Here is an 11,641-nt window from a genome sequence, read left to right as displayed (position 1 = left end):
AGGCGAGGCTTTAAGGACTTTGCAATTTAGAAGTTACTCGGCCCTTTTTGCCTCAACATAACATGGCGCCCTCCACAGCTACTTCCGAGCTTTGCAGGAGAAGAAGCCGGCCTGCCAGCATCAAAGATGGCAACCAAGTGCGCATCCTCTTGTCTGCGCAGGCTCGGATCGCCCCGGCCCGCCCCCTCTGGAGCGCTGTTCCTGGCACCGCTCTAGCCGTCGCTCTCTGTGGGCCCCGCCGCCAGCCAATCGCCCGGCGTCCCGCCCTAAACCCCGCCCCCTCGTCTCCCGTGGATCAGCTGAGGCACCCGAGATGTCTGTTGACAGCGGCGGCGGCTGTGTGGCCGGTTCCGGGATCCGCGCAGGGCGGGGGGTAAGCGGGCGGGCGGGGTCCCGGCTGGGGAGGCGGCGGCCGGCGAGCTGGCGGCGGTGCTGAGTTTGTGAGGTAGTTCCTGAGCCATGGTTTCCGGGTCTCTGTAGATGTGAGTCCTATGGAGCAACCCGGAGAAGAGGAGCCGCAGCCGCCGCAGGAACCCTGGGGGAGGCTCCTTCGTCTGGGCGCCGCGGAGGACGAACCTCAAATCCTTCTGTGGAAACGCGAGTGGACCATCGGAAGGAGGAGAGGTGCGGAAGCCAGAGTGGACTGAGAACGAGGATAAGGGCAGAAGGGTGGACAGGGATTAAGGCTAGGGTCCCAAACGCTGTACCCAACTGCGGACAGAGACTGAGGGCCTAGAGCAGCATCGAAGACCGAGGCATCAAAGTGGACTTAGATGGGGGAGCGGACAGGGGACTTGAGGTGGGCAAAATACAGGGCTGGTGGTACAGAGACTGTCAGAATGGGGAGAAGGGCTTTTTCCTGCAAAATGGACTTTCCAGTAGGACCTGCTGTTTAGTTACTTGTTAGTCTGTTCAGTTGATCCTCTGGTTATTTGATGATGGATATTATTCAGTTCTCAATACAACAACGAAAGTAAGACATGAAAAGGTAGAAGACGCAGACAAGGTTTGCCCAGCTAAGGCCCCATGGGTGCTGGGTTCACAGAAGTGCTCCTAGCCCCAAATGTTCTATCCAGGGCCCTGAAGGAGGAAGTATCCGACAACTGGTGGAAGCTGTTGGAAGTCATGGTGAGGGTAGGATGCCAGTGACACTGGCTGGAGGAGATGAACATGGACGAGTTAGAAGATCCTGTGTTATTAAGATACTACCTCTCTTCTGGCGTTCAGAGTCAATTCCATTCAAAGTCCCATAAAACTTTTAGTGTGGCTATCAGAGGACAACCTCCGGGTATTAGATCTAGCTTTCCACCTTGTAGAATTAAGGAACTCGTACAATGACCTTTACGTTGTTAGTGATATTAATTAACTCACTGAAAGTATTCCTATGAGCAAGCAGATTTTTGTTTCTTGTTTTAGCACACAATGGAGTATCTTGATATGCATGTTATAATAATGGGCTCTCTAATGCATGTATGTGTACATGAACATGATCATATGTTTGCAGAGGTAGATGTCAGACATCTTCCTCTATGGCGCTACATATTTTTTGAGACAGGGTCTCAGTAGATCTGCAAATATGTCATTCAGAATACAATCTTGTGCCTGTTACTGTACACTTCTTTTCCCCAAAGGAATGAAATCAATAACAAAAGGAAAACTGAAAGGTTACGTAGAAATTAGACACCACACTTAAGCAGTTGATAGGTGAAAAAATAAACCACAGGAACTTTAGGGGAAAAATGCTAGCCAGTCGGTGATGGTGCACGTCTATAGTCTCAGCACAGCTGGATCCCTGAGTTCAAGGCCAGCCTGGTCTACACAGTGAGTTTCAGGACAGCCAAAGCTATACAGATAAATTCTGTCTCAAAACACCATCAAAAGCTAAGTGTGGTGGTACATGACTGTAATAGTCCCTTAAATTTGCTGGCCAACCAGTTTTGCAGAATTCTTGAGCTCTAGGTTCAGTGAGAGACCCTGTCTCAAAAAATAGTATGTCTGACATCTACCTCTGCAAACATATGATCATGTACATGTACACACACATGCATTTTAGAGAGCCCATTATTATAACATGCATATCAAGATACTCTATTGCATGCTAAAACAAGAAACAAAAATCTGCTTGCTCATAGGAATACTTTCAGTAAGTTAATTAATATCACTAACAACGTAAAGGTCATTGTACGAGTTCGTTAATTCTACAAGGTGGAAAGCTAGATCTAATACCCGGAGGTTGTCCTCTGATATCCACACTAAAAGTTTTATGGGACTTTGAATGGAATTGACTCTGAAAGCCAGAAGAGTGAAAGGGTTTTCATACCCTAATACTGGGTTTCTCCGCCAATGCAATAAATCAGATCAGGCTAAATTAAAAGTCCAGGTTTAATGAGCAAAGCACCCCCGGGTGATTCTCTGGGGGAGAAAGCAGGAGAGGAATCACATGGCAGGTCTAGAGACCTTGTCTTCTCAGGGGGAGGAGCTGGACCCTTGGCGGGCTTTCTGAGGGGTGGAGTCTGGAATGGGAGGAGTGGGGCCCCAGCAGAGCCAACAAATAGAAGTATCTTAATAACACAGGATCTTCTAACTCGTCCATGTTCATCTCCTCCAGCCAGTGTCACTGGCATCCTACCCTCACCATGACTTCCAACAGCTTCCACTAGTTGTCGGATACTTCCTCCTTCAGGGCCCTGGATAGAACATTTGGGGCTAGGAGCACTTCTGTGAACCCAGCACCCATGGGGCCTTAGCTGGGCAAACCTTGTCTGTGTCTTCTACCTTTTCATGTCCTCATCCTCCTCTGCAGTGACTAAGTTATGCCTGCACTTTGACTGGGTCTATTGAGCTACTGGCAAGGAATGAAAAGGTCCCTATGTGACTTGTCAAACCAGAGAGAGCAGGAGGCTAATACCAGAAGTAGGGGCTTGGGACCTTCCATGTCCATCACCACTACCCCAAGACCCTGGAGGACCTTTAGGACAAGATTCTTGCTGCCTTCATTGGCAACTCTAGATTTGTTCACAGATGGACAACACCTGTCTAGCTGTAGATGATTTCTAAATAAATCATATTTTAGATGTATCAGACCAGATCCTGTATCTGAGCCTGAAGACCAACATCAGTGAACTGATCTTGAACACTGTGGAGATACAGTTTGTAAGCCTAGAGGAAAAGCTGGTATACCTGCAGAATCCTAAATGTCCCTACCCTTTATTGGGGTGGGACCTCTTGAACAAGCTCCAGGCAACAATAGCTTTCTCAGGAGACTGTCCTAGGTTGCAGTTGAATATCTCTACTAAGGCTTTAACTATAACCTACCCAATAAGTGAGAAATATCTGCTCCTCCAAAATCCAACACATTCCCTGGAAGAGGAATAGAAAAAGTTGCTGATGCAGGAAATTCCTACAGTTTGGGCAAAGGACAATCTTCCTGGCTTTACAAAACATGTGCCACCCATCATAATGCAGTGCCCATTTGAGTCAGCGCATCTGGTGGTTGGTCAGGCTGGTGTGGACATATATTCTACTGTGGGCATTGACCAACCCATGATCTAAAGAGACAAGACCATATGAGATTGTGGCAGAGAAGAACTGCAGGGATGAACAACTGACGTCCAATCAAACTGACTGGCTGAACTCTGAAGTGGTTACCACATGACATAACTCTACATGAACAAGTCTTAGGTTACTGACCTACAACACATCTTCCAGAATCTTGAAATATAGCTTCATTTGTAACCTGACATAAAAGCTTTCCTGGAAGGCATGCTAACAGAGACAGAAGTCCACTTTAGAGCCCAGTTGGTACAGATCTAGGTAATGATCAGCTGCATTTAATCCTATCTGAGTAACATGTATGCTGATATCCTAAAGTGCCAGCAGCTCATGAACATCATATGGTGGCTGGTGCAGTCTGGTTAAGGGCCAGTGTGTTATACAACACTCATCTCCCAGATCCTCTAAGTCATTAGATGTTTAGACTTCTTTTCTTAACAGAGGGTTTCACCTGGTAGGCAATGAAGGGAGAGATGCTGGTCCTGGCTTTTCCCTTTCTTGCCAATAAAATTTGGTGGGCCAAGGAAGGGAGGTATTGAGTTTTCTGATCTGCCGGTCCATAGGTCAGTAATGGAATCAAAGCACAGGCCAAAACAGGATAATGTTGTAGTTTCATATGGGACATTGTCTCCCCCTTACTCTTCCTGGTTCACTCACTTACTTTGAGACAGTCTTAAGATGTATAGCCCAGGCTGACCTCCAGCTTATGATCTTCCTACCCTAGCCAGTGAGGTACATCAATACTGGGATTCTTGCCTTGCTTGTTCTTTTCATTTAGTGATTGATTAATTTATTTATGTATTTTTTATTTTTTTGAGATACGGTTTCTCTGTGTAGCCCTGGATGTCCTGGAATGCAGAGGTCCACCTGCCCCTGCCTCCTGAGTGATGGGATTAAAGGCATGTGCCGCCACCACCCAAGAAGAACTAGTTTAAAATATTGAAAAGTTAATTAAGCCCTTTGGTTTTTGTTTTGCTTTTACAATTGAGATCTATTTCTCTTCTAAGCTGTTTGTGTGATAAACTGTTGTAAAGAAGCTTTGATGGGTTTCTTGCAGGTGACTGGGTTCAGGAAGGCAGGGGGCATACACCATGGCCCTGTCCTTTAAGTTAACACTTGAGTACTTTAATGTTGTTTGTGTATGTAGGCACAATTGGTCACAGACTAGAAAAGCAAAGCAGTAGTACTCACAGAACCCACAGTAATGTCCAGTGTCTCCTTGCCATCTGTTTCAGGTTGTGATCTCTCTTTCCCCAGCAATAAACTGGTCTCTGGAGATCACTGTAAACTTAGAGTGGATGATAAATCTGGTCAGGTGACACTGGAAGACACCAGGTGAGCACTTTATTTCCTCTTTCCTTTTGTAACTTAGGAAGCTGACATGCTGTTACAGTGTACAGGGGCTTCCTTTTTCTAAAGTGCTGCTCAGGCTCTTAAGTCATCAGGATGTACATTCTCTAGTTTCCATATGGGATCCTGGGTGTGGTTTAGTTCCATTGGCTCATTTTCTAATTAAACCAAATATAGCTCATATGACTCAGAAATAAGATTTAAAATATATTTATAGGTTTTTCTTTCACTTTTATTAAAAACAGATTTCTTTTCATACAGTATATTCTGATTATGGTTTCTTCTTCCTCTACTCCTCCCAGTCCCTCTCCACTTCCCCTTCCATCTGGATCCAACCCATTCTGTCTCTCATTAGAAAACATGCATATTAATAATAATAATAATAATAATAATAATAATAATAAATGTAATATAGTAAGATAAAACAAAAACCCTATATGATATATATACATATACACACAAAGGACATATAGGGTAAAAATAAATTTTAAAAATGAAATTAAATTTTTAAAAGAGAGAAAAAAATAAAATAAAAGCCCTGACACAATATTATGAGACAAAGAACTTTCAAAGACAAGTTGAGTTAATTTTCTGTTGACCATCTACTGCCCCATCTTAGTAGGCTAGTTCCTTCTGCATGCTCTTGGGACAATCTCCTGTCAGAGGTGCTGTCTTCTGGGGCAGAGGTGGGCTGGAGAAGCAGGTAGTCCAGGCAGAGGCACAAGGACATGTGGGGTAGGTGGAGGTGATGAGTTGGAATTATAGCAGGGCATTAGGGCTTCAGCCTGAGGGCAGGGGTTCATTTGTTAAGAACCAGTATGAAGATGGACAGTTGGAAGATGCCTGGTTGCAGAGGGCCAGTTAGGATTGTGTCAAGATTGTGGTCTGCATGTTTTACTGGGACGTGGGCCTGCCTGCATATTTAAGTCCTGCCTTGGCTGCTGCAGTGACAAAGTAGCTGAGTAGTTGGAGTGAGACTTTGTGACCACAGAATTTGAACTAGTGCCAATGTGCTTTATGGAAAATGTTCATCATTCCTTGACCTGAGAGAATTAAAGTTCAAGTGTGAATACAAATTCCTTCCAGTGCTGGACCTCCAGAAAGAAGCTGCAGAGCCAAGGACTAGTTCAGTTGTTGAATTTGTGTTCAGTGTACTGTGCTCTTTGGCCATCGTGTGCTCAATTCCTGATTTTCCAGTAGGTCTCCACCAAAATGTTCTTCCCAGGGGAATCCTGTCCCCACACTCTAGGCCTGGGACATGGGCTTTGGCCTCCCCATCTAGCAATGTGATTGATTATAATTGGGTCACTGCATCTTCTGAGCACAGGATCCGTGCTGTCTTCCACTTGAAAGCCCAAAATTTATTTTGCTTTTGTCTTGAATGCATCTTTTGGGAAGGATTGGTTCAGGGAATGAAATGAACTGACTGGGGTCATGACTGTTAGAGAGAACTGACAGAGCTGTCGGCAGCTCAGGAAGGAGAAGACCTCAAGAAAGAGTAGAATGGTCAAAAGCATGCTGCTTTTGCAGATGACCCAGGTTCAAGTCTCAACACCCACATGGCCACTCAAAACCATCTGTAATTCCAGTGCCAGGAGTTCCAGTGCCCTCTTCTGGCCTCCACAGGCTCTGTGTGTGGGGGTGGGGTGGGTAGGTGGGTGTGTGTGGGTGTGTGTGGGGATGGTGGTGGTGTGTGTACAACCAGAGTTGCTCATTTGCCAGTAAATGGGTATGACAGGCAAGCTTTTTGCCTTAGAGTATTACCAGGGTTTCTCTGTGTAACAGTTCTTTCTGGCTGCCCTGGAACTTGCTTTGTAGACCAGGCTGGCATTGAATTTACAGAGATCTGCCTGCCTCTGCCTCATGAATGCTGAGATTAAAGGTGTTTGCCACCACTGGCTGGTGGTTAAATAGTTTCTTGCCCTCTCTGAGTATTTTCAAAATGGTAATGCTGAGCAGATTTCTTAATGGTAGTAGAAAGAGTTTACCCTATTTAATTATTTTGAGTAGGGTGACTTACACTTTTTTTTTTTTTAAGATTTATTTATTATGTGTACAGTGTTCTGCTTGCATATGTCCCTGCAGGCCAGAAGGGGGCACCAGATCTCATGATAGATAGCTGTGAGCCACCATGTGGTTGCTGGGAATTGAACTCAGGACCTTTGGAAGAGCAGCCAGTGCTCTTAACCTCTGAGCCATCTCTCCAGCCCAACACTTTTGTTTTCTTTACAGCACCAATGGAACAGTAATCAACAAGCTACAAGTTGTTAAGAAGCGGACTTACCCTTTACAGAGTGGGGATATCATCTATTTGGTGTACAGGAAGAACGAGCCAGAACACAGTAAGAGAAATTTACAGGTGTAGATACTTTCCCCAGGTGTTGTACCAAGAAGCCGGCTGTCCAACTTAGGCTGGCAAACACCCTCAGAAAGAACATGCGTTGAAGCAGATATTTTCATAGAAAGTGGCAATTACAGAGATTCGTGGTGTAAGCACTTGGATAGAGTGCTGACTCTTTGGGCAGGGCTTTTCTTCAAGAATGCCACCAGGAGCTACATATCTCAGAATGGCAGCCAAGAAGGAGAAAATGGGCTGGGCTGAACAGTAGAATTGGAGTGTAGGAATAAAATCCAGATGGAGGCCCTGAAGCCATTGGCAGTTTTGCTCTTGGAGACTTTACAAAAAGCAACAACAAAGGTTAGACTGGATCCAGCTCCATATAGGATAAGGAGGGTTGTAACAATATTTGAAAGTCACCCTGAAATAATTGAAGGCCACCATCAGATCATTCTTGGCAAGGAGGAAAAATGAGGGCACTAATATTCCTTAGGTCCTCTTAAAGTAAACCAGCCTCTTGCCTCATAGGAGGAGCTCAGATATTCCTTTTAGTGGCTTGCAGTTATTAGTGAAGCATGTCTTTTTCACCCTTGTCTGCCTATTACGGCCATTTTCCCTTTGGTTGCTTGCTTATATTTAGATTAGTAAAAATGTGGTTTGCTTTTATTAGAATCACTTAAACTGTTGAATGTTGTTACCAGATGGTAAATGAAGATAATCAAAAGGCAGGTTGTGATGTAATCAAAGATGAGCAGGAGTGAGGAGGTCTCACTTTCCACTGGGGCCACCGCTCCCTGATTTGATTAATTTCCTTTTAGATGTGGCATACCTCTATGAATCTTTAAATGAAAAACAAAGCTTGCCTCAAGAGTCCTTTGGTAAGTGAGCTTAGGACAAAGGCCTGCATGTCGGAAAGGGCCTTTGAGCTCTAGGAATGGCCGTTCAGCCCCCAAAGTGTCTTTCTGGGTTCCGAATGCATTCTCTTTATTTTTGTACCTGTAGAAGCCAATAAAGAAAATATGTTCCATGTGACCAAAGATTCCTCAGGTCCAGGGCAGGGTGATGACCTCCAGCTTCCACCATTGTCACCCGTGGCTCGAACATGCTTAGAGGAACCACAGCCATCAACATCGACATCAGACCTCTTCCCCACGGCCTCTACCTCTTCTATGGAGCCAGAGCTGACCTCTGCAGGGCAAAAGCATTCCTCTAGCTCTGGTGAGATGGGGATCACAATGACAGTCGCAGTTTTTTGTTCCTTGAGATACAGTAAATCCATTCATCAGTAAGTGTTCTGTAGTCACGTGTACTAATTTATTTCATTCCCAGGAGAAAGACTAAACGTTAAGGACCATGGTAACATAGTATTTTTGTAATTTTATCTAAATATAATTAATATACTATAAATATCACTCAGTTAAAATGTACCCATCAGTGTTTTAGGTACATGGCCATCACTGTTAATTACAGAACATTCTATCACATAAAAGGAAATTCATGTATCTCTAGGCATTTATACATATGTTCTGAACATTTTGTGTTCATAGTCATGCAATATGTGGTCTTACGACTGGCTCCTTCATTCATCATAATGTTTTCAAAGTCTTAACATGCCCTGTTCCTCATGGCTGGTCATTTTTTCTTTTTTTGGTTTGATCTCCAGCAACACACATACATAAACATTCAAAGAAAACCTACTTTGCCATTACATTTATGTTCTATTCCATCTATCCATGTGCATAGCATGTAGTCTGATAAAGCTCTACTGACTTTCTGATCAGATTTCCTAGAATGGGTAAAGTATCATATCTTTTGTAACTTTTTTTTTTTTTTTTTTTTTGGAGACAGGGTTTCTCTGTGTAGCTTTTGTGCCTGTCCTGGATCTCACCCTGCAGACCAGGCTGGCCTCAAACTCGCAGAGAATGTTTTGTAATTTTTAAAAATGAAAAATTTGTATCTGTATGCTGAAATATTTTCATACTAACAAAATAATTATACGTTAAAACTTAGTGCCTACTAGATGTGAGATGGTATAATAAGTACTTTTATATGTTCAGTTTCCCCATCTGGAACCTTCTATAGAAGTGCCATTATATAATCTTTGTCCTCAAATAAAAATTATGGCTGAACATAAAAGGCTCTGAAGGTCAGAGGAGGGTAGGTTCCAGGGCGAGGAGGGCCTGGGAACTTAGATTCCTCTTCTTTCTTTAGTGTATGAGTTAATTTGTTCCTGAAATAATTCCCCTGCCCCTCTTTTTTTGCTTTAGATGGTATAAACCAGTTTCTTCTTTTTCCAAATACTAGTGCTTATCATTTGAATATTATAAAGTAGATATGTATTGTACTATAATATTATGAATAAGCTAGAGAATAATGGAAAGTTTCCTGACTTTTCAGCCAAGTTCATTCAAGATGTATGTGATGCTTAAGCTTCTATCTGTTTAGGTCAGAACTCTTCCTGTTAGTTGCTGTTATTTCCTTTACCATACTCCCTACTTCTGTCAGAAGTGTATCTACTTCACATCTTTTTTGGGCATATTTAGTATATATATAATATGCATTTTGTGATTGCAAGAATGTGTACTTGTACCTCTTAGACCTAGTATTTAGGGACGATCCTATTGCAGACCTCCCTGTGTGTTTTTAAATGTGAATGTGCCACTCGCCTCTAGCTTCATTAGCAAAGATGGGCTCCAGTGCATTTAAGGTATAACTCAAATATGGATGAGTATTTGTATAAGACATGCACCATTCTTAAATGATGCATGTGAGATCTCTAACTACATGATGCACAGTGTTTATTAAATCAGTGACTCTTTCCTGACTCTTTCTTCTGAAGTAGATAAATCACAACCTGTCGTCTTTGTTCCTTTTCACAGGACTTGGGAATACAGGCATTTCCCCAAAAGAATGTAGTTCACTTATTGCAGATGGTGAACTCTCCAGCCTTTCTCCGGTTCTCCAAGACAAAGAAACACCCTTTTCTTTGGAAACTGAAGACCATGAGGAATTGGAGCCTGCCAAAAAAAGGATGAAAGAAGGTTAGATTCTGGCTGTTCTGTGCGTCCTTGGCCTCTTGTACCCTGTGCTTGCTGTGCTGGCTGTTGGTTGCAGAGGATTCCCACTGTTTGCAGAAGTATGGGATCTGCCTCAGCTTTATACTATAACAACTTGCATTTTCTGTATGGAAGTCTAGGATTCTTCCTGTTTGCATAATTCAAATGGAACTGTTCACTACTAAGTCATGCTATTGTTCTGAAAACTGCATTTTCAATTACAAATGGGTGTCAAAGTCCTCTATCTTTGATAGGATAGTAATTTCTTTAAAAATGTTATCTTAAGCAGGATATATATAATCTCAGAACTTGGGAGTTAGAGGCAGGAGGATTAGACTTCAAGGTCAGCTGGCTCTGGAATAGTGTGATAGAAGAGCACTAGAAATAATGTTGTGGGGGAAGAAACTAGATTATCTGAATATTTGTGGTAAAATATATTAATTGCCTTGTGGAGATCATGGTAAGAATCACAATAATTATATTTTAGAAGTAAGTATAGGCTGGTGACATGTCTTAACAGGTGAAAAGGCATTTGTTGTGAAGCCTGAGTTCAATCTCTGGAACCCACATAAAGGTGGGAGTCGAGAGCTGATGTCCTCCACATGTGTGCTTGTGTGCTGTGGTGTGGATATGCACTCAGATACACACACATTCTCTCTCTCTCTCTCTCTCTCTCTCTCTCTCTCTCTCTCTCTCTCTCACATAATATTAATTTCTTCAAAAATGTATTAAGCCAGGCATAGTGGTGCATGCCTTTAATTCCAGCATTCAGGAGGTAGAGGAAGGTGGATCTCTGAGTTTGAGACTAGCTTGGAGACCCTATCTTAGAGAAGAAAAATATATATGTTGATATGATATAATTTTTTTTGTTTTCTTGTTTTTGTTTTTTGAGACAGGGTTTCTCTGTGTAGCCCTGGCTGTCGTAGAACTCACTCTGTAGACCAGGTTGACCTCGAACTCACAGAGATCCACCTGCTTCTGTCTTCTGAGCACTAGAATTAAAGGCATGCACCTCCACTGTGAGGTGATTTTAACAAAAATGGAAAATTAGAGGCTGGAGAGATTGCTCCATGGTTTAAAGCTCTTACTCTTGCTGAGGACCTAAGTTTGGTTCCCAGCACCTACATGATGGCTTACTACCATCTGTAACTCCAGTTTCTGGGGACCTAATGCCCAGTTTTGGCTTTGACAGGCACCAGATAGTGCATAGTACACATACATGCAATCAGGCACTCACACACACATATATAAAAAATAAAAATTAGTCGGCAGTGGTGATGCACACCTTTAATCCCAGCACTCGGGAGGCAGAGACAGCCTGATGTTATGAGTTTGAGGTCAGCTT

The 11,641-nt window shown here is 43.1% G+C and overlaps 1 protein-coding gene across 5 annotated transcripts in view; it reads left to right on the top strand.

Annotated features, from left to right (window-relative positions):
- Window positions 1-286: 286 nt before the first annotated feature.
- Chfr (checkpoint with forkhead and ring finger domains) overlaps window positions 287-11,641 on the top strand; it is a 31,669-nt gene continuing 20,314 nt past the window's right edge. For 4 of the 5 annotated variants that reach the window (XM_036171907.1, XM_036171906.1, XM_036171905.1 and 1 more), the window contains exons 1-7: window positions 287-373; window positions 481-624; window positions 4,788-4,887; window positions 7,135-7,244; window positions 8,059-8,118; window positions 8,243-8,458; window positions 10,120-10,281. In XM_036171907.1, the coding sequence (XP_036027800.1) occupies window positions 492-624; window positions 4,788-4,887; window positions 7,135-7,244; window positions 8,059-8,118; window positions 8,243-8,458; window positions 10,120-10,281 (781 nt within the window). In that variant the 5' untranslated portion in view covers window positions 287-373; window positions 481-491. The remainder of the gene's footprint in view (window positions 374-480; window positions 625-4,787; window positions 4,888-7,134; window positions 7,245-8,058; window positions 8,119-8,242; window positions 8,459-10,119; window positions 10,282-11,641) is intronic. The other variant, XM_036171908.1, reaches the window with a different exon arrangement.

Source organism: Onychomys torridus, chromosome 22, assembly GCF_903995425.1.
Source record: "Onychomys torridus chromosome 22, mOncTor1.1, whole genome shotgun sequence".
In the NCBI taxonomy this organism is placed as follows: Eukaryota; Metazoa; Chordata; class Mammalia; order Rodentia; family Cricetidae; genus Onychomys; species Onychomys torridus.
This window is presented reverse-complemented; position numbering and strand designations above follow the sequence as displayed.